The sequence below is a fragment of the Bolinopsis microptera genome, chromosome 5 (assembly GCF_026151205.1).
Source record: "Bolinopsis microptera isolate Bmic1 chromosome 5, MBARI_Bmic_1.0, whole genome shotgun sequence".
In the NCBI taxonomy this organism is placed as follows: domain Eukaryota; kingdom Metazoa; phylum Ctenophora; class Tentaculata; order Lobata; family Bolinopsidae; genus Bolinopsis; species Bolinopsis microptera.
In genome coordinates, this window is record NC_087076.1 from 442,761 (window position 1) to 466,048 (window position 23,288).

Consider the following 23,288-nt stretch of genomic DNA (forward strand, 5'->3'; position numbering starts at 1 on the left):
TGACACACGTTGGTCGTTGAGTAAGGTTAAAGGTAAAGATCAATCGATATAATATAAGTCGTTTCAAAGCTGAGGTCACTAAGCATCTATGGAAATGATTATTGGATAGTGAAACAACAGTCTAACCTAGTCTCTTTGCTCCCCATATTATTATTTTTTTAATTTATTTTTTTATCTACCTTCCTATAGTTTCAACATCATATCACACTTCCCCCACACACCTTCTCACACATTAATGACCATATCAGACCTGTATCTAATGTATCTGGAATTTGACGTATTGAAATACCAATTTTGACTCTATATCCACAGTTATTCACCATGGATTTGTTTGTTATTAAACAGTTTTTCATAAATTTTTGGATTTAGATTAATTCGATGTTATGGGTCTAAGTTACTGCGGACATAGTTCACTATGACGTGTTTACCGTGAAGTACCGAACTGAAGTAGAGGGACTGCAAGGTGATGATTCCTAAAGAACTGAAGTAGAGGGACTGCAAGGTGATGATTCCTAAAGAACTGAAGTAGAGGGACTGCAAGGTGATGACTCCTAAAGAACTGAAGTAGAGGGACTGCAAGGTGATGATTCCTAAAGAACTGAAGTAGAGGGACTACAAGGTGATGACTCCTAAAGAACTGAAGTAGAGGGACTGCAAAGTGATGATTCCTAAAGAACTGAAGTAGAGGGACTGCAAGGTGATGACTCCTAAAGAACTGAAGTAGAGGGACTGCAAGCCGCAAGGTGATGATTCCTAAAGAACTGAAGTAGAGGGACTACAAGGTGATGACTCCTAAAGAACTGAAGTAGAGGGACTGCAAAGTGATGACTCCTAAAGAACTTAAGTAGAGGGACTGCAAGGTGATGACTCCTAAAGAACTGAAGTAGAGAGACTGCAAGGTGATGAATCCTAAAGAACTTAAGTAGAGGGACTGCATGGCGATGACTCCTAAAGAACTGAAGTAGAGGGACCGCAAGGTGATGACTTCTAAAGAACTGAAGTAGAGGGACTGCAGTAGTTCGCAGCTAGGACTTGGAGCGTTGGGTATTCTCCCCGGTTGATTAATGATCGTTCAATGTTGAGTTATTTCATTGTAAGTACCTATCAATTATATTAACAATCAAGTAATCCTACCAAAAGTGACCAAATAACCTATGATAATTATATAGTAACAGGAATACAGCCTGTTGGACCTATAAGGGGCTAATACTTCAGATAATTTGTTTAGCAGGCGACGTTAGAGCGAGTATGAGAGGCCGAGGAGATATTATGAGATATTATATAATGTAAACTTCCTTCTAGTTGATACAGCACATTATGACACCAGGAAATTAGAGGACTTATGGAGGCGACACACTCGGATGTAAGTTCAATTTAACTATTTAATTTTTAAATAAGCTATAGACGGGTTTTGTACAATGGAGGGAAATATGTGGTGAAACAATCTGATGTTTACCGAGGTATCAAGTTCGTTAATTTCAGCATGTGTTCTCGATACTGAAACTCCTTAAATTCTACAATTGATACTACTGGGGAGCACCTAATATTCAGGCTAAAAAATGAAGACTTGTGATTTTTCATCTGTCATCCTGCATAATGAGATTATACGAAACGGAAATGAATTAAGAACTAAAAATCGAGAACTCATGTGAGGTTAGTAGAGTTTAATTAATTTTGAACAGTTATTATATAGCCTATAGGTAGTAGGTACATTATACAAATGATAAGCAGCATTTATCCTTTAAATTAAGATTCAAACTCTTGACTGGAAATTATTATCATGTCATTAAATTTGCCCAAATTGATTTTAAATTATAACTCTATAATAATGCTAGAAAAAGATCTCGATCGTTACAATTATATATAAATATTTGTATCAACACTTTACGAAAACATTAGTGTGCGAAATTACAATATTATCATCGAATATTATCCTATCAATAAGTTTCCGAGATTGGTTGTTAAGATTAGAGATTAGAGAAGGTTGATGAGGACAGCAAGAAGAGGCACAAAGAGAGCAGCAACTCTAATTGCTCCTGATGTGTTGCAACTGTCTGTTGTGCACTTTTCGCATGCGGTATCTTTGGTGGTGCAGTCCCCACATCCAGTTGTGGACGTATAGGTTGTCAAGGTGGCATCACTTTTAGGCCTGAAATTTGGACTGTAAGTTACGAAAATTAAGTACCTCAAATGTCTATTCTAAGCTATATTAAAAGATAAAACAGCAATTATGATAAATTTGCAGACTTACTTGTTACAAACAATGGTGGTTGCTTCAAGTCGTTTGCATGTAGTGGCTTTGGCGGCGGCATCAAAGGCTTTGCTTGTGGCGTTGTATGTGTAGGCGTAACATTTGAAGTCTGCTGCAACCGTTTTAGCTGTGTTGCATCCAGCATCAGCTTTACCAGTGCACTCTTCACAAGTCAAATCCTTGGTTTCACCGGCACATGCTCCACAAGCATACTCTACTCCTTGTGCCAGACCGGTGTACTCAGTGAATTTTGGCCTGCAATTTGTTTGCTATTATTAACAATGAAAATAACACTATGGCATCAGATAACATACAGGTTGTGATCACAAACATGATACAGGGTAGGGTTGCCAACCGATATTATCGGCCGATAATATCGGCGATCTTTTCTCAAAAATCGTTATAGATATTATCGCGATCATTTTTAAGAATCATCGCGATAATCAACCACAGTGATTCGACTACAGTAGCAAGGCCAAGGATAGATACTCTTGCTTGGGAGATTGGTCTATTGACAACTAACAGGCAGTGTTTCATTTTTGAAAACTAAATTCAATTATGATAATTGCTACATGGCTATGTCATTTTGTAACTATATTATGATGATGTAACAATGTAACATAGCATAGGAGCATAATTCAAGTATGCAGAGTGCATACAAATATTGCTTCAATTATCTTGCCGAAATTATCGCGATAACCGATATTATCGTGATAATTTTGAAAAAATTATCGATCATCCTACTGCAAGTGTGTGTAATATTACATACTGTGAACAGAGTGTTTCGTCAGTTTTTGCACAGTCCGATGCTGCCTTAGCACCGTCGGTTCCTTGTACACATTTGATTGCAGCACCTGAAAAATTTTTAAAAATGTTACAGATATTTGGAGCTTAATGGTGGGCTCAAATTGAACTCAATCTCTTAAAAACTGTAAGGCGTAAAGTTGTGATTAAGATGCGATGTTAGATTATTCCTGAGAAATTTTTTTCGGAAATTGAATCATAACTTGAACTGGTATAGTACATAACATATATTATGTACTATGAATTGTTAATATAAAATGCACCGATAATATAAACAAATAATATCTGTTTAGAGATCTTACTTGCGCTGTAAATGCAGACTGCTAGAACGACCAGGTACTTCATCATTTGGTTGATTTTCTGCCTTGAACTTGAAGATTGTGTTACAATCAAATCTATTGAATTAAGTTGTCTTAAATTAAATGTTATCAATTTCCTTTAGTATTGATCAAATAATAATTGAACATTTTTCCAGATCACAGTCATGTTATATTGAATATTATGCGAGTTTGAAAGCGGGATTTAAAAGTACAGTTAAAATATTCAGCATAACATAATTCGCATGTTCAACATCGAGTTCAATAATCAATGTACTGTTCTCAGGATAGTGTCTAAACTAGATTCAGAAATTGTATATGGTATAATTTGTAGCTTTGAAGAATACTTTACTAGTACATATTATTATTATTATATTTCCGTCTTATTATATTAGTCTCATTGATTTTAGAAAAACTTGCGAATCATGTACTCCATTACTGATGAGGATAAAATATGAACAGTTGTTGTCTTATGATGTACATAATCATTTACTCCATCTTTATATTGTAAAATTTGGAGCTATAAATCGACTAATGAAGGAACAAAAGAAGGTCGGATGTACAGCAGCTTACAATGCCCACAATACTCGCACTCACTCTACCCTGCACTTCCATACTTGCCATCACTGACTTGTTCCTTTATTCGCCATGCTTTGTTATATTTTCCTCGCCCTCCTTCTGCATCACATTCATGCTGAAGAGTCAGTGCAGGAGTCTTGTGCCTCAGAGGAAGGTGGTGAGTTCTGCACTCAGAACAGCAAGGTGCGACATGAGGTGCGATATCGCGGCATCTCTCCTTCCTACTGCTTCTTGGGAAACAAAGACGAATTTGTGCCTAAGAAGATAAACGTAAAGAAGTGTGGTTGGCCAGGTATGAGCGAGAGTGTATGCGAGAAATCAGGATGCTGCTTCAAGGACGATGTGTGCTACCGACCGATCCGACCAGCTGAAGTCATGACGTACTACCGGAAAAAATGGATGACTTTAGAGGTTGCAAATGAAACATGTGCAAGAAACTTCATGTCTTTGTATTGCGTGCAACACGACGAAGACATTGAGTTTGTCTCCAGAGCTACCTGTGGGATCAGCTGGTTGGCCGGACATATCGCTCAATTCAACAGCTCTGATAAGATAACACTTCCCTACAAAAAACCTGAACAATGTTCTCAGGGGGGACCAATCAAAGTGAAGTGCGAGAGAGATGTTAATGCTAACTATGGTCTTTCCTTGTCTCGCCTGGAAGAGAAGTTCAGCATTACCAACGTTCCAATGCAAGACGAGCGAAACTCCCCCTCCAAACGAAACTTGTTCTGTAGTTACCAAATTTGGACTCCAACATTTGAGAAGTTTCCTCGGCACATTAGGAACGGTACCTTTACCAAGAAAGGTTCTCCCAGAGAGTTTAAGTGCAGGGCAAGCAAAATAACTGTGGATAACCGGGCAATTGTTGAGTCAAATCTTACTTGGACCGTTAGGTATATGATCACTTGATATTTTTCCTTTGGAACTTTCGGGCATTAACATTATCTTGGGATTCAATTTTAAATGTAATTTATTGGGTTTAGAATAAATAATGGGCAATCATGAGTGGAAACTTGTTACAATATCATAAATCAACTAATGCTTTCAGAGACGAAGGCGGAGAAATTATTGAAAATAGAACTTTGCAGAATACAGAAAAAATTAAGGCAATGGAAGTAGGAAAATACACATGTAAAGTGAAACTTCTCCTAAAGCCAGGTCTCTTGCCCGACTCCGGTCTAACCAATGAACGTGTAATCGAGGCGTACGCTTATCACTACGTGCCAGTAACGTACGAAATACGAATAACGATAACATCGCACACGGAGAGCAAAGCCCGAGTTGAAAACGAGTTACTAACCAATTGTAGCACTTATCTTCTTTTACTGAGTGACAAGGTTGAGCTGAATATTTCCTATCAGGGTTACCCCTATCCGGGGATAAAGATATTCTCGTCCTCACACGACCCACAGTACAGCCAAAAAGAACATTTTAGACTACAAACTGCGGGGTCATGGGTGATGGAAAGTTTTGGTGAGATGGATCAGGATCATGTTGTTTGGTTGTATCATGATGATCATGTCGAAGAGGTCCTCGTTAAATTCATTTCTGAGACTCCTGATGAACTGATTCCAATTCAGTTCTTCTTAAAGAAAGTCTTCATTGTTTCACAGGTAGGAATTCAAAATGTTAAAAGATAATATTATTAGCATTTCATACATTTAGTTTGTCAACAAAATTAGCTGAATGCATGTTGATATTTCCAAATAATCTTATGTTTTTCTCGCTTTAATTTACTTTGATACAACTTTGATGCGATAACCTGTTACAGATTAAATCACAAGAGCGGGAGTTGGATATTACAGGAAATGAGCCGCACCAGCTGCAATGCTACGGATACGGGTCCCCTCCAGAGGCAGAGCCAACCTGGAGTATAGATGGACAGTCATTGTCAGAACGTGGAGTCAAGTACCAAGTTATAGATGATTTACAAGGCTTTATACAAATAGTCCCCGACTCCCCGCTCTACTCAGGAAGATATCTGTGTGAGCTGGACAATGGGGCAGGATCAGTCAATGTGAGTTACGATGTCAGAGTTAAAGTGGCTCCTTTCAAACCTGACATTCCTAAGCTGCAACAAGGTAAAGAAGGGGGGCAGGTGTACAGGTTACCTATTGCACAGGACGTTACATGGGGAATTACTGGTTATCACATTACTGTGAGTTCTGGTAGTGACGAGAGCGAAGTTCTAAAAGTGACATTGAGTGTGGTAAACGAGACGATTCTTATTCCAGAGGATCTAGGAAACTTAAATGTGAAAGTGAAACGGAACATAGAAATAACGCACACTGCAATAGGTACAGATGACTCAAAATATAGAATGCGGTACTCAGTGTCAAACGAGTATGGAATGTCGGCTCTTTCATTGCCCACTCCTTGGACTGTTCCACAATCCGAATTTAACACCAATCTTATCGTGTTCACTAAACCTGCTAAATTTGAAGTGACGAATGATACAGTTATTCTAGAATTGAGGGATAGAAATACTTCTGTTAAGTACGATGTAACGTATCACCCAGCGGATGAAGTGATTTCTGATATAACATTAACAACGATTACTTTTGATGGAAATGAAACTCTCGAAATCAGTTCTTTAGAGAAAGATACCAGGTAAAGACACTGTGTGCGGTTTAAAAATAGAATAATTATCGAAGACTCAACTTAAAATTAGCAAGTTTCAGTGTATTGAAAGCCACCAATCGTTGATTAATTACAGGTACGTTCTCTACGTGCAAGCGTTCTTAACAAAAAGGAATGTGACTAAGAGAGGACCATCAACTGACCCAATAATACTACGAACAGCTAAAGAAATGTTTGACGTTGAGGCTCACAAGCCCAAAAAGTTGAACGTTCAACAGGTAAACTTATTATAAAGTTGCAATGATCGTATGGTCGGATACCGGTTTAAGTACTACGACCATTCCGTAGTCATGAAGCTGTTATCTCACGTGGTTAGCTTGTACAATGTGCATTTCCGCACTTTCGAATAAAATTTTGTAATGTGTATGATAATCACGGAGTCAGGCTATGCTCTTAGTTTATCACGTGATGTATTGGGTGGTCACGTGAACAGCCATATTGTCAGACACTTTCTTCTTGCTAAGCTGTCTAACGTGGGCTGCTAACATTTCAAACAACAATTTTCACTTTCACCTTTTCTCTCTCTCTCTCTCTCTCACTATCTCTTTCACTTTAGCTCTTTCTAAAAATTGTGTACTTGGTCTCACTCTTACAGGAATTGCTCACAAAAATATATTTGGTTCGCTACTCGCTTGACACGAATTAATTTCACAGCAAAGGCTTACATTTATTACAACTTACAAGAGTCACAATTTATTACATCGCGTTACAAGAGTCGCGTTCAAGATTTACAAATTTGTCCTGTCCTTATCTTTCACTTTCGTTTTTTAGTTTCCAGTCGAAGCACAGATTACTGATCAATAATATTATCAATAATATTAAATACGTTTTTAGGCCTTTTTTATCAAGTCAAATATCAATTATCAATTATCAAATACTAATTATCAAATACTAATTATCAAATACTAATTATCAAATACTAATTATCAAATACTAATTATCAAATACTAATTATCAAATACTAATTATCAAATACCCAATTATCAAATACTAATTATTAAATACTAATACAGTATTATATGTAATAGGGAGCCTACCATTATAAATGAAGCTCTGTATATTATAATTATATATAAATATATCAAGCCACTATGTTAATATGCTAGACGTCACGTACTACAGACAGTCTACAGTACTAGACGGCACTTACTACAGACAGTCTACAGTACTAGACGGCACGTACTACAGACAGTCTACAGTACTAGACGGCACGTACTACAGACAGTCTACAGTACTAGACGGCACGTACTACAGACAGTCTACAGTACTAGACGGCACGTACTACAGACAGTCTACAGTACTAGACGGCACGTACTACAGACAGTCTACAGTACTAGACGGCACGTACTACAGACAGTCTACAGTACTAGACGGCACGTACTACAGACAGTCTACAGTACTAGACGGCACGTACTACAGACAGTCTACAGTACTAGACGGCACGTACTACAGACAGTCTACAGTACTAGACGGCACGTACTACAGACAGTCTACAGTACTAGACGGCACGTACTACAGACAGTCTACAGTACTAGACGGCACGTACTACAGACAGTCTACAGTACTAGACGGCACGTACTACAGACAGTCTACAGTACTAGACGGCACGTACTACAGACAGTCTACAGTACTAGACGGCACGTACTACAGACAGTCTACAGTACTAGACGGTACGTACTACAGACAGTCTACAGTACTAGACGGCACGTACTACAGACAGTCTACAGTACTAGACGGCACGTACTACAGACAGTCTACAGTACTAGACGGCACGTACTACAGACAGTCTACAGTACTAGACGGCACGTACTACAGACAGTCTACAGTACTAGACGGCACTTACTACAGACAGTCTACAGTACTAGACGGCACTTACTACAGACAGTCTACAGTACTAGACGGCACGTACTACAGACAGTCTACAGTACTAGACGGCACGTACTACAGACAGTCTACAGTACTAGACGGCACGTACTACAGACAGTCTACAGTACTAGACGGCACGTACTACAGACAGTCTACAGTACTAGACGGCACGTACTACAGACAGTCTACAGTACTAGACGGCACGTACTACAGACAGTCTACAGTACTAGACGGCACGTACTACAGACAGTCTACAGTACTAGACGGCACGTACTACAGACAGTCTACAGTACTAGACGGCACGTACTACAGACAGTCTACAGTACTAGACGGCACGTACTACAGACAGTCTACAGTACTAGACGGCACGTACTACAGACAGTCTACAGTAAGTTAGAGGGCACGTACTACAGACAGTCTACAGTACTAGACGGCACGTACTACAGACAGTCTACAGTACTAGACGGTACGTACTACAGACAGTCTACAGTACTAGACGGCACGTACTACAGACAGTCTACAATACTAGACGGCACGTACTACAGACAGTCTACAGTACTAGAGGGCACGTACTACAGACAGTCTACAGTACTAGACGGCACGTACTACAGACAGTCTACAGTACTAGACGGCACGTACTACAGACAGTCTACAGTACTAGACGGCACGTACTACAGACAGTCTACAGTACTAGACGACACGTACTACAGACAGTCTACAGTACTAGACGGCACGTACTACAGACAGTCTTCAGTACTAGACGGTACGTACTACAGACAGTCTACAGTACTAGACGGCACGTACTACAGACAGTCTACAGTACTAGACGGCACGTACTACAGACAGTCTACAGTACTAGACGGCACGTACTACAGACAGTCTACAGTACTAGACGGCACGTACTACAGACAGTCTACAGTACTAGACGGCACGTACTACAGACAGTCTACAGTACTAGACGGCACGTACTACAGACAGTCTACAGTACTAGACGGCAAATATAATGTGCTATGCGGTCACAGAGCATCGTTAGAATAAGTTAGAATAAGTTCAGGACGATCTAAATTACATGACGTGATCAAAGTAGGAATGTTGTGACGTCACAACACGTGATCAAAGTAAGAATGTCTTTTATTTGTTCATTATTTAAGAAGCTCTTGCAGTTTGAAATACATGTCTCTCTTTTGAAAGTTGGCTTAAAGGCTCCAGATTAAAAACTCAGACATGATAATTTCATGATTCTTTATGAGGCCGGGGTATTATTATTATATTAGCTACCCCACCAGCTAATTAACGTATGTTAAGGAAGATACTGTCTGGTAGGCACATCCCACGCATATATTAATTTTCCCAAAATCTGAAAATTAAACTTTTACAGGAAAAATAAGCCTAGGCGACACCAAGTAACATTTCTTTTGCAGATTGCGTTTGAGGATGGAAAAACCGAGATGTTTGTAGTGGCACTGGTCAGATGGAAATTTACTGGGCCCCTCAGTTTGGTAAGGAATTTCAAACTCAAGGTTAGAAAAGGATCTATCGTTGACATGAACAAAAATGACAATGAGTACGAGGAAACATGGAAAGTGGTGGTTAATCGGGACGATATAGCACGAACTGCAACATCCAAAATGTTGACAATTAAGAAATTTCAGCAAAGTATGTGGCAGTCTAACTTGAAGATTTTGAATTAGTTTTTGTTGCTGTGTAATGTATATTGTATACATAAGAATATAATATACTATGTTATATACAGTAGAACCTCTATAAACCTGGTTCACACGATTCCAATCCTGCTTCTAGAATAACCTGACAAGCCTCAGTAGGTAGTATCTCCCCCACTAGTAGTACCTCCCCCACTAGTAGTACCTCCCCCACTAGTAGTATCTCCCCCACTAGTAGTACCTCCCCCACTAGTAGTACCTCCCCCACTAGTAGTACCTCCCCCACTAGTAGTACCTCCCCCACTAGTAGTACCTCCCCCACTAGTAGTATCTCCCCCACTAGTAGTACCTCCCCCACTAGTAGTACCTCCCCCACTAGTAGTACCTCCCCCACTAGTAGTACCTCCCCCACTAGTAGTACCTCCCCCACTAGTAGTACCTCCCCCACTAGTAGTACCTCCCCCACTAGTAGTACCTCCCCCACTAGTAGTACCTCCCCCACTAGTAGTACCTCCCCCACTAGTAGTATCTCCCCCACTAGTAGTACCTCCCCCACTAGTAGTACCTCCCCCACTAGTAGTACCTCCCCCACTAGTAGTACCTCCCCCACTAGTAGTACCTCCCCCACTAGTAGTACCTCCCCCACTAGTAGTACCTCCCCCACTAGTAGTACCTCCCCCACTAGTAGTACCTCCCCCACTAGTAGTACCTCCCCCACTAGTAGTACCTCCCCCACTAATAGTACCTCCCCCACTAGTAGTACCTCCCCCACTAGTAGTACCTCCCCCACTAGTAGTACCTCCCCCACTAGTAGTATCTCCCCCACTAGTAGTACCTCCCCCACTAGTAGTACCTCCCCCACTAGTAGTACCTCCCCCACTAGTAGTACCTCCCCCACTAGTAGTACCTCCCCCACTAGTAGTACCTCTTATATAGGTATCCCATTAGGGGCCTGCTCGTATTATTATTATGTCAAATCACACAAAAATGCGATATAATGAGCTATGATAAATAACATTTCTTGCACAAAACGAGCTAATTAATTATGAGTTGGGGAAAAGATTAAAGAAGAGGCCCTGTTTATCAAGGTACTCGGTGTAGGGAGGTATATAGAGGTTTGACTGTAGCAGGTATAACTATACATTATACAAGCTAATTTTAGCATGAAATATGTGATAAGTAGCAATTCATAAAATATGTTTCAGTATCGATACTGGTATTTAATGACATACTGGTAATGATACTGGTATTCTACATGAATACCTACTCAACACCTTCCTTAGATAAAGTTTACAATTTCTTTCTGTGGACCATCAGCGAATCCACTGGTGAAAAAAGCGAGCCCGCCACATTTCAAATGAAATTCTCGGAAGAACGATGTCCAGTGCCTCCCCCAAATCCTGTTATATGTGGAGTTCTAGTCCGCAACGATCACCAACTTGTTGTTCTGGTTAATGATGAGACTCCCAACCGAGAATATGTGAGATAAGTTCAGCTTGTTAATTAATGCTAATTAATGTTAATTAATGCTAATTAATGTTTACTTGATCTATGTTATCATTTAATCTAAGAAATCTTAATCTTACTCAGAATTACTGTTAAAATTTAAATTAGTTATGTACATGATATTAAAATAAAATGACATTAATATTTATTGAGGGAATGTCATGTTACACTGATAATGGTACTACGTATGAAGGTAAAGTACACCGGACCATTGACGGGGAGCTTTGTAAAAACTGGAACCTCGCTCCGGTACGTTTCTTTTAATAAAAATATTGATTATATTACTACCTAGTATCTACTGGAGTAGCAGGGAGGAGTATCTACTGGAGTAGCAGGGAGGAGTATCTACTGGAGTAGCAGGGAGGAGTATCTACTGGAGTAGCAGGGAGGAGTATCTACTGGAGTAGCAGGGAGGAGTATCTACTGGAGTAGCAGGGAGGAGTATCTACTGGAGTAGCAGGGAGGAGTATCTACTGGAGTAGCAGGGAGGAGTATCTACTGGAGTAGCAGGGAGGAGTATCTACTGGAGTAGCAGGGAGGAGTATCTACTGGAGTAGCAGGGAGGAGTAACTACTGGAGTAGCAGGGAGGAGTATCTACTGGAGTAGCAGGGAGGAGTATCTACTGGAGTAGCAGGGAGGAGTATCTACTGGAGTAGCAGGGAGGAGTATCTACTGGAGTAGCAGGGAGGAGTATCTACTGGAGTAGCAGGGAGGAGTATCTACTGGAGTAGCAGGGAGGAGTATCTACTGGAGTAGCAGGGAGGAGTATCTACTGGAGTAGCAGGGAGGAGTATCTACTGGAGTAGCAGGGAGGAGTATCTACTGGAGTAGCAGGGAGGAGTATCTACTGGAGTAGCAGGGAGGAGTATCTACTGGAGTAGCAGGGAGGAGTATCTACTGGAGTAGCAGGGAGGAGTATCTACTGGAGTAGCAGGGAGGAGTATCTACTGGAGTAGCAGGGAGGAGTATCTACTGGAGTAGCAGGGAGGAGTATCTACTGGAGTAGCAGGGAGGAGTATCTACTGGAGTAGCAGGGAGGAGTATCTACTGGAGTAGCAGGGAGGAGTATCTACTGGAGTAGCAGGGAGGAGTATCTACTGGAGTAGCAGGGAGGAGTATCTACTGGAGTAGCAGGGAGGAGTATCTACTGGAGTAGCAGGGAGGAGTATCTACTGGAGTAGCAGGGAGGAGTAACTACTGGAGTAGCAGGGAGGAGTATCTACTGGAGTAGCAGGGAGGAGTATCTACTGGAGTAGCAGGGAGGAGTATCTACTGGAGTAGCAGGGAGGAGTATCTACTGGAGTAGCAGGGAGGAGTATCTACTGGAGTAGCAGGGAGGAGTATCTACTGGAGTAGCAGGGAGGAGTATCTACTGGAGTAGCAGGGAGGAGTATCTACTGGAGTAGCAGGGAGGAGTATCTACTGGAGTAGCAGGGAGGAGTATCTACTGGAGTAGCAGGGAGGAGTATCTACTGGAGTAGCAGGGAGGAGTATCTACTGGAGTAGCCGGGAGGAGTATCTACTGGAGTAGCAGGGAGGAGTATCTACTGGAGTAGCAGGGAGGAGTATCTACTGGAGTAGCAGGGAGGAGTATCTACTGGAGTAGCAGGGAGGAGTATCTACTGGAGTAGCAGGGAGGAGTATCTACTGGAGTAGCAGGGAGGAGTATCTACTGGAGTAGCAGGGAGGAGTATCTACTGGAGTAGCAGGGAGGAGTATCTACTGGAGTAGCAGGGAGGAGTATCTACTGGAGTAGCAGGGAGGAGTATCTACTGGAGTAGCAGGGAGGAGTATCTACTGGAGTAGCAGGGAGGAGTATCTACTGGAGTAGCAGGGAGGAGTATCTACTGGAGTAGCAGGGAGGAGTATCTACTGGAGTAGCAGGGAGGAGTATCTACTGGAGTAGCAGGGAGGAGTATCTACTGGAGTAGCAGGGAGGAGTATCTACTGGAGTAGCAGGGAGGAGTATCTACTGGAGTAGCAGGGAGGAGTATCTACTGGAGTAGCAGGGAGGAGTATCTACTGGAGTAGCAGGGAGGAGTATCTACTGGAGTAGCAGGGAGGAGTATCTACTGGAGTAGCAGGGAGGAGTATCTACTGGAGTAGCAGGGAGGAGTATCTACTGGAGTAGCAGGGAGGAGTATCTACTGGAGTAGCAGGGAGGAGTATCTACTGGAGTAGCAGGGAGGAGTATCTACTGGAGTAGCAGGGAGGAGTATCTACTGGAGTAGCAGGGAGGAGTATCTACTGGAGTAGCAGGGAGGAGTATCTACTGGAGTAGCAGGGAGGAGTATCTACTGGAGTAGCAGGGAGGAGTATCTACTGGAGTAGCAGGGAGGAGTATCTACTGGAGTAGCAGGGAGGAGTATCTACTGGAGTAGCAGGGAGGAGTATCTACTGGAGTAGCAGGGAGGAGTATCTACTGGAGTAGCAGGGAGGAGTATCTACTGGAGTAGCAGGGAGGAGTATCTACTGGAGTAGCAGGGAGGAGTATCTACTGGAGTAGCAGGGAGGAGTATCTACTGGAGTAGCAGGGAGGAGTATCTACTGGAGTAGCAGGGAGGAGTATCTACTGGAGTAGCAGGGAGGAGTATCTACTGGAGTAGCAGGGAGGAGTATCTACTGGAGTAGCAGGGAGGAGTATCTACTGGAGTAGCAGGGAGGAGTATCTACTGGAGTAGCAGGGAGGAGTATCTACTGGAGTAGCAGGGAGGAGTATCTACTGGAGTAGCAGGGAGGAGTATCTACTGGAGTAGCAGGGAGGAGTATCTACTGGAGTAGCAGGGAGGAGTATCTACTGGAGTAGCAGGGAGGAGTATCTACTGGAGTAGCAGGGAGGAGTATCTACTGGACTAGCAGGGAGGAGTATCTACTGGAGTAGCAGGGAGGAGTATCTACTGGAGTAGCAGGGAGGAGTATCTACTGGAGTAGCAGGGAGGAGTATCTACTGGAGTAGCAGGGAGGAGTATCTACTGGAGTAGCAGGGAGGAGTATCTACTGGAGTAGCAGGGAGGAGTATCTACTGGAGTAGCAGGGAGGAGTATCTACTGGAGTAGCAGGGAGGAGTATCTACTGGAGTAGCAGGGAGGAGTATCTACTGGAGTAGCAGGGAGGAGTATCTACTGGAGTAGCAGGGAGGAGTATCTACTGGAGTAGCAGGGAGGAGTATCTACTGGAGTAGCAGGGAGGAGTATCTACTGGACTAGCAGGGAGGAGTATCTACTGGAGTAGCAGGGAGGAGTATCTACTGGAGTAGCAGGGAGGAGTATCTACTGGAATAGCAGGGAGGAGTATCTACTGGAGTAGCAGGGAGGAGTATCTACTGGAGTAGCAGGGAGGAGTAACTACTGGAGTAGCAGGGAGGAGTATCTACTGGAGTAGCAGGGAGGAGTATCTACTGGAGTAGCAGGGAGGAGTATCTACTGGAGTAGCAGGGAGGAGTATCTACTGGAGTAGCAGGGAGGAGTATCTACTGGAGTAGCAGGGAGGAGTATCTACTGGAGTAGCAGGGAGGAGTATCTACTGGAGTAGCAGGGAGGAGTATCTACTGGAGTAGCAGGGAGGAGTATCTACTGGAGTAGCAGGGAGGAGTATCTACTGGAGTAGCAGGGAGGTGTATCTACTGGAGTAGCAGGGAGGAGTATCTACTGGAGTAGCAGGGAGGAGTATCTACTGGAGTAGCAGGGAGGAGTATCTACTGGAGTAGCAGGGAGGAGTATCTACTGGAGTAGCAGGGAGGAGTATCTACTGGAGTAGCAGGGAGGAGTATCTACTGGACTAGCAGGGAGGAGTATCTACTGGAGTAGCAGGGAGGGGTATCTACTGGAGTAGCAGGGAGGAGTATCTACTGGACTAGCAGGGAGGAGTATCTACTGGACTAGCAGGGAGGAGTATCTACTGGAGTAGCAGGGAGGAGTATCTACTGGAGTAGCAGGGAGGAGTATCTACTGGAGTAGCAGGGAGGAGTATCTACTGGAGTAGCAGGGAGGGGTATCTACTGGACTAGCAGGGAGGAGTATCTACTGGACTAGCAGGGAGGAGTATCTACTGGAGTAGCAGGGAGGAGTATCTACTGGAGTAGCAGGGACGAGTACTCAGTACATTTCTACAGTACATATTATTGTACACCACTATATTATATAGATTAATTTCCACTAATTATAGATTCATTTCTCTCAGGAGTATACAAACCTAACAAGGAACCTAACAAAGAACTACTGTCGTAACCCAGGCAACCCTCCTAACAAGCAATTTCATGGACCGTGGTGTTTTACGGCAGACAACGTGTCACACACATGTAATGTGGCACCTTGCGGTCAGTACCTCACTAATGTCTCCTTCCCCTCTGGAAACACCATAGTAACTGGCACTGAGATATGTATCGATAAGAAAACATCAGACAGAACCGTTAACCTAACCACTTGGTATGATTACGGTCCTGGTGCCCCAACTTGTGATGGAAACCAAACTCAATTGGTGCTCAAATTGGGAGAGGGTATTTTAGTATCTAATGAGAATGAAGGACAGAAAAACTACGACAATTTCAGGAAGAAAATTTGGTACAAATACATATGGCTTGTAATGGGGAACTTTCAAATAATGGTGATCATCAATCTTATCATTTATTGCAAGCAGCGGATCGTCAAGAATCTGGAGAGAGACAGAAAGCAAGAAAGGAATCAGGAAAACATTAACAAGGCCCTCAGTGCAAAAGAAAACAAACATTATTAAACCCTATAATCTATTATATCAGTAATCTCAGGATTTGCTTTTCGAAGGTTGTTGACTTTGTATAATAGTTTTGAGTTTATTTTTTGACGTGGTTTATCTGAAAAAACATATTGTATAGTAGTAGCACTATACTATATTGTATTGTATTGTGTAGTAATAGCACTACACTATAGTCTATATTGTATTGTATAGTAGTAGCGCTGTACTATATTGTATTGTATAGTAGTAGTACTATACCATATTGTATTGTAAAGTAGTAGTACTATACTATATTGCATTGTATAGTAGTAGCACTATACTGTATTGTATTGTATAATGTATAGTAGTAGCACTATATACAGTAAAACCACGATTTACCGCGGAGTTTGGGGAAAAGGAACATCCGCGGTAAATTGAGGTTTGCGGTAAATCGGGGTTTTACTGTATATTTTATTGTATAGTAGTAATACTATACTATATTGTATTGTATAGTAGTAGTACTATACGATATTGTATATTATAGTAGTAGTACTATACCATATTGTATTGTAAAGTAGTAGTACTATACTATATTATATAATATTGTATAGTATAGTAGTAAAAAATGAAATTTATCATTATGTGACGTGCAACATTAAATATGCCATTTTTTATTCTCTTGATGAAGTGATATCATTTTAAAGTTCCAAATAAAAATCCTTAATTTTTTCGAATTTCATATTTTTTAAGAGGAATGTTAAATTTAACATTCAGCTCGGTTAATAATGATTCATTATTAATCAATATAAATAATCATTTGTGCATTATAGAAACTTCCACTAAAATCATTTCCGCCCTATAGATAGCAGAGAAATGAGCGATAAAAAGGAGCAGGAATGGTTCATAGCAGCCGAACTACCTGTCATATTCAGCGATCTTCTGGCTCGTTTTGAGGAGTTTGGTCCACTTTTAGCCCCTACTGACCCGGCTCAGAGCCTGCTTAGTCCCAAATCAGGTGATATACCCAGTGAGACAATCCCACTGAGCTCTTCTCTCAGAGATGACCATGTCAAGGGTCATATTAAAATGAAGGGAACTCTGATCACTAAAACAGAGCTGTCTATCGAGATAAACAACACTCCTGTCCCCATCAAAACAGTGGCGAGCATTAAAGAAGAGGAGCACAACCCCTGGAGGCTGTGTCAGCTGGGCCATGCTGCTAACTACATGTTCTATGTGAAACAAAAGTGCGAGGACATTGCTAAAGGCAAGGTTACGGATATTAGTCTAGCCAAGAGAGCTCTAGACTTTATCCTGGATCAAATAAAGCGTTGTAAACTGCAACTAGTCCTGCCTCGTCAAGACGTCGCGTCTACTTTTAATCGTAACTACTGTGTTTTCTCACCTGAGTTACCAGCCGGTGTTTTGGTAAACTTCCATATAAAGGATATAAAGTTGGTTCTCACCATTTCCTGTCTGAAAAACCCACAAGATCTGCATGTAAAAGACAAATATAGTCTACCTAAGAACGCTTACTGCGATCGTACAATAATGTTGAATGTTCATTGGATGACGGACATATTCGATAAACTTACTCAACTGCAGAACGAAATACAACTTGTTTACCAGAAACTCTCCGTTTTCAATCAGGCAATTTATCATAAGTGTAGATCTTCTGATGGTGCGGTTAGGGACCCAGTAACTGCGGTTAGGGAGGCGGTTGACGATTGTTGTTAGATTCATCCTGGTAATGGGTTATTACTTTCGGCAATATAATACGGACCAGAATTAACTTTGGGTGTCTAAAGACAAGGATAATAACCTCTAGTAGCAGGGTGTATAACCTCTCTTTAAATTCATCATTGATAAGATTATTTTAAGATTATTGAAATTTCAAATTTTTCATGTTTTTTATGATTTGTGCTGTGTTTTTGATACATTGAGAAATTACACGATTGACACGTCATAGTGATGTGACTACATATTATCGCGCCATATTCCAATCCTTTATGAACGTTTGACAGTTGACATACGGGGGATCTCTTTCTATTTTCAGTATTTTTTTCCTATGTAACAGCGATTTGTCGTTCCTACCGAGAAGTCCGTTATAGAGAGTATTAGAGTTGCACGTAAAGCCAGTTTATAGTGTGCCGGTTATAGAGAGTATTAGAGTTACACGTAAAGCCAGTTTATAGTGTGCCGGTTATAGAGAGTATTAGAGTTACACGTAAAGCCAGTTTATAGTGTGCCGGTTATAGAGAGTATTAGAGTTACACGTAAAGCCAGTTTATAGTGTGCCGGTTATGCCTTTCCAATTTCTCTGACTTAGATTATTATTGGTGACATTCAATTAGATACATACATAATATTATTGACTTAAAAAAGAAGGTTTGGAAATATTTTCTTGTTTGATGATTGTATGCTGATCAATAGTGTGCTACTTATGTAAAATAATAAAAATGCTATTGAAATAAAATATCGTTTCTATGAAAAATTACAATAATGATTGCGTTTTCGTTTAAACGAAAATATGATTTAAAAGTATTATTACTCAACAAAATTCCGCGTAAATTGAACTACAACTTGTCAAAAAATAGTAATGAAAAATGTGATCTTCTGAATTTTTAGAATTCATGATTGATGTTCGTTTCAATAAAATGAGCTTAATTAAGTTTCAATGCATGAAGTTGGCGTGAACTTTGAATAATCACTCCCTTCTATATTATCAGTAGCAATGCCGACACAAGATCCCATCTACTACATAGAGAAGGTGGAGATAGAGGAAGATGCTGAGAGTGTAGATTACGAAGAAGTAAAGTACGATGACGACTTGTCAGACTCTGAAGCTGAGGAAGATCTGGAGACTGCACTCCGTTCTATCCAACAAAACTTCCAGATCGACGGAATGCAGGAGTCAGTCGAGATTCCTAAAGCAACAGTATCCAGACGGCCTGAAGTTGTTGACGATTTCATCAGAAACTTTTTGATCCGTTACAAGATGACCAGGACCCTGGATGCGTTCCAGCGCGAGTGGTACGAGCTTCAGACACGTGGAGGACTGGAAAATCCTGAACTTGTCCCTGACTGCTACGTGCAGAATGAGGAACTCGAGAACAGAGTCAAGTTTCTTCAGCGTGAGATTGAGAAGATGAGACGCAGTGTCAACAAAGCCGGGACTCAATATATCAAGATGAAGAAAGAGCGGGATTACCATAGAATGCATCATCGCAGAATAGTTCAGGAGAAAGAAAAACTGTTCACTGACATAAGACGCTTGAAGAAACATTACCAGTCTTACGAGCCTGCGCTTGAAGAGCTAAAAAACAAGTACGAGACAGCGATGCGCGAGAAGATGTTGACTAAAATCGAGTGTGAGAAGAACATGAGTAAGATAAGCAACTTAACAACAACATTAACTAACTACGAAACAGCTAGAGCTAGTGCCAATGAAGTTACTTTGAATCAGATGAAAGAGGTTGAACTTGACGAGATTGTTCAGAAGGCAGAAGAACCAAAGAAAACCTTCGAGCACCCCAAAGATTCTGTAATCCCTATTGAACCAGGGGCTAATCCTGACATTAACTCCAGTCTACCCGTAACTTGTCATCTCACTAAACCAGGAGGTTACCACCAGCAACACTCCTTCAAAGCGCATGACCTAGCAGTGAGTAACATGGCGCTACATCCGCTGCGTGACGTCATAGCAACCGTTAGTGACGACGCAACCTGGAAAATGTGGAGCGTACCAGATGGGGAACTTCTTCTGACGGGACGTGGTCACACCATGTGGATAGGTGGGTGTGATTTTCATCCTCAGGGCACAAAGCTAGCGACAGGTTCCGGTGACACATCGGTCAAAGTTTGGGATTTCAGTGAGGGTGAGTGCGTCTCAACGTTCAACGACCACTCCCACCCTGTGTGGGGTGTCGCATGGCACCACTCCGGCAACTTCCTCGCATCATGCTCCATGGACAACAGCAGCAAACTGTTTGATGTGGTTTCAGAGCGGTGTCGTTGTACTTTCAGAGGACACTCAGACAGCGTCAACAGTCTCACCTTCCTACCCTACTCTAACATTCTGTGTACTTGCTCTGCAGACAAGACCATATCCATGTGGGATATTCGCACAGGTCTCTGTGCTCAAACCTTCTACGGTCATGTCAACGCTATCAACAACGTAAGCTTCAACACGCAAGGTACAGCCATTGCTTCCTGCGACGCCTATGGTATCGTGAAAATCTGGGATGTAAGGCAAGTGGTTGAAATCGAGACATACGACTTTGAGCCACACCCGGCTAACTCTGTACAGTTTGACACAAGTGGAGCTTGTTTGGCTGTAGCTAGTAACGATGGTAGTGTCAAGATGTTAGAAATTGAGAAGAACAAGGTTACAGAACTTAACGGCCATGAAGACGGTGTTCAAGGTGCTCTTTTCAATAGAAACGGTGAGATGCTCATTTCTGCCAGCTCAGACAGTACTGTGAAAATATGGTCTTGAGTGTTAGCGGTTACAGACATTAGACTAGGTAACTGTACAGTGTACAAATATGTAAATACTCTTCAAACTGTTAAGCTATTCACTTTTTGTCTATTTTAGTAATACACAACTATCGAGATAGTAAACACATATTTTAGGTGTGTATATTTATTTGTAATTTACAGAATGAAAATGATTATGAGTATTTTAAAGTGCAAACATTATTTTTTGTGTGTTCCCCTGAATATAATAATCGCACGCGAATATCTCGAACTGGAATCTGGTTACGGTTAGAGTTAAAGTAATAGGGTTTAATTACAGATGATGGAATTGAGTGGATCTACAAAACTGTCCGGCTTGTTAAAGCAGGACATGCTAACTCAAGTGTTTCACTGGTGGTAAAGATATTTCCAGGAATGTCATGGCTAAGAGTCTTCATGCTGCATTGCAGTGGCGTAACGAAGGGCTCCGCCGACCCCACTGTGCTGAGTGTGCAGGAGGTTGCAATCTTATGGGGGCGCCAAATCGTCGTTTGAATGTGGGACAATTTGGAAAAACTTAACTACGGTACTAGCAAAACTGTGCGTTTTGTGCTAGAAACACACTTTTTTAGAGATTTTACCGGCGTATCCTCTGAAATCATATAATTTATTAAATTTTAGGGAGGGGCCCGGGCGCCAACTGGGGGGGTGGGCGGTTTTTCAGCGGGGGGGGGGGGGGCGCCAACAGGGGGGGCGCTTTTTCAGCGGGGGTGGGCGCCAACAGGGGGGTGGCACTTTTTCAGCGCCCCCCGCTGAAAAAGTTATGCAGCAGTGGCGTAACGTTGCCTGTTGGCGGCCAACAGGCAACGTTACGCCACTGCTGCATTGAGTATTGTATATATACTTACTTACTTTGGGCGATCCTCAATAAAAACTAAATAATCGGTTTTAAACTAAATAATCGGTTTTAAGTTTCCCTGCTCAGGGCGGTCTTCTCCAAATGAGATAATGTAGCACCAGTAGTATCACCTACTATCTATGATTATAATGAAGCACCTACTATCTATCATTATTTCTTCACGGTTTTTATTCACCGAATAAAAATTTGAATATTTTAGACCATGCCCATATAATATTAAATCACCTATATTGTTATTTCCGGACATGCTAGACGCCCATTTATTTCAGATTACTGTGTCTGTAGATAATTAATTGCTGCATCTCATCTGAAAATTGAGGCCAAACGGATTTGAAATGACGAAGCATTATCAAGCATTTTATGTAACTCGTTAACAAAATTGATTGGGTGATAATGTGATAGGACACCTTAATTGGGTTCCCTTGTAATTTAACGGGGTCACCTAATCACCTGAACAGGTAATCCAATCACCTGATCACACGTAATGAATAAACTCGTTATGCCTCGTATCTCGGTCATCTGAGAAGCTACATCTCTCATTTTTTCAGATCAAACGTAATTTGAATGGCCAAATAAAATCCTATAAAATTTGGCTCGATCTGTTATATAATAATATCAAAACTATCAAATAAATGCTATAATGAACCTTCACTCGAAAAAAATGAACATGAATATTCTTTGATTTAACACATTCCTCGAATGAGTGGTGATAATAAGTCATACCAAAATGAATACCCCGGAACACAAATCGCATACGGTGGTAAAGATTAGGCCCCATGTAGCCGGTGGGCCCGACATGATACGACATATCTCGACACGTCGGGGTTTGTCGGGGTTTGTCAGGGTTTGTCGGGGTTTGTCGGGGTTTGCCAGGGTTTGTCGGGGTTTGTCGAGCCTGGAGGCTTTTTTTTCTTCTTTTTTTTTGAGTCTCCCAACAAAAAGCCGAGACGGAGTCATCAAGCTTTACGTGGAAAAACACTACACAAGAAGGCCTAGGATATGTCGGGGTTTGTCGGATATTTTGGGATGGTCGTGACCTGAGTAGGTTGAGAGGTCGAAACTTGGTTTTTCTGATGGTTTGGGACAGGTACTTCCTATTTAACCATCAAAACGTGTTCCTAATACCCGGGAACATAAATCCCCTACAGGGGTAAAGATTCTCAGTCTGGATTTGACCTGAATTTCTGGATTTGACCTGAATTTCAGCTTTTTTGGGATGGGCGTGGCCCCTGGGAGTGGTCTGAGTGGGTCAAGAGGTCGAAACTTGATTTATCTGATGGTTTGGGACAGGTACTAACTATTAAACCACCTAAACATGTTCCAAATATCCCGGAACATAAATCCCCTACAGGGGTAAAGATTCTCAGTCTGGATTTGTAGGGGATTTGACACGGATTTCAAATCCCCTACAAATAGTTGCGCATTGTTCCTGGGAGTGGTCTGAGTGGGTCAAGGAAGTACCAGTCCCAAACCATTAGAAAAACAAAATTTCGACCTCTTGACCCACTCAGACCACTCCCAGGGCCAGGCCACGACCATCCTACAAAATTCAGGGAAACGTCTTCTGGGTATACTTTTCTGTTGGACGCGATAA

The 23,288-nt window shown here is 41.8% G+C and overlaps 6 protein-coding genes across 7 annotated transcripts in view; 3 read left to right on the forward strand and 3 right to left on the reverse strand.

Moving 5' to 3' along the window:
* Nucleotides 1-23,288, reverse strand: part of LOC134815899 (cilia- and flagella-associated protein 53-like) — an 889,273-nt gene that overhangs the window by 287,179 nt on the left and 578,806 nt on the right. The window lies entirely within an intron of this gene.
* LOC134815896 (probable ubiquitin carboxyl-terminal hydrolase MINDY-4) overlaps nucleotides 1-23,288 on the reverse strand; it is a 623,521-nt gene that overhangs the window by 15,698 nt on the left and 584,535 nt on the right. The window lies entirely within an intron of this gene.
* Nucleotides 1,285-16,974, forward strand: LOC134815888 (uncharacterized). Of its 2 annotated transcripts, XM_063824480.1 has the most exons (9): nucleotides 1,285-1,363; nucleotides 1,483-1,653; nucleotides 5,003-5,567; nucleotides 5,726-6,564; nucleotides 6,671-6,812; nucleotides 9,882-10,116; nucleotides 11,405-11,601; nucleotides 11,781-11,876; nucleotides 15,808-16,974. In XM_063824480.1, the coding sequence occupies exons 3-9, from the start codon at nucleotides 5,064-5,066 to the stop codon at nucleotides 16,357-16,359; spliced, it is 2,565 nt and encodes an 854-aa protein (XP_063680550.1). In that variant the 5' UTR covers nucleotides 1,285-1,363; nucleotides 1,483-1,653; nucleotides 5,003-5,063; the 3' UTR covers nucleotides 16,360-16,974. The 2 variants fall into 2 exon arrangements, with proteins under 2 accessions (XP_063680550.1, XP_063680549.1); XM_063824479.1 differs by lacking the exons at nucleotides 1,285-1,363; nucleotides 1,483-1,653 and adding an exon at nucleotides 3,952-4,847 and having other exon boundaries at nucleotides 15,808-16,450.
* Nucleotides 1,830-6,836, reverse strand: LOC134815908 (uncharacterized). The gene is made up of 4 exons (XM_063824512.1): nucleotides 3,358-6,836; nucleotides 3,021-3,105; nucleotides 2,252-2,506; nucleotides 1,830-2,149 (listed from the first exon to the last, which is right to left on the reverse strand). The coding sequence occupies exons 1-4, from the start codon at nucleotides 3,401-3,403 to the stop codon at nucleotides 1,975-1,977; spliced, it is 561 nt and encodes a 186-aa protein (XP_063680582.1). The 5' UTR covers nucleotides 3,404-6,836; the 3' UTR covers nucleotides 1,830-1,974.
* Nucleotides 10,304-11,119, forward strand: LOC134814664 (uncharacterized; the record flags this gene model as incomplete). Its single annotated transcript, XM_063822831.1, has 1 exon — nucleotides 10,304-11,119. A coding segment is annotated over one exon (816 nt), but the record flags the coding sequence as incomplete, so codon positions are not given.
* Nucleotides 17,183-21,013, forward strand: LOC134814919 (sperm-associated antigen 16 protein-like). Its single transcript, XM_063823258.1, has one exon. It carries the CDS (start codon nucleotides 19,052-19,054, stop codon nucleotides 20,813-20,815), a length of 1,764 nt encoding a protein of 587 aa, XP_063679328.1. The 5' UTR covers nucleotides 17,183-19,051; the 3' UTR covers nucleotides 20,816-21,013.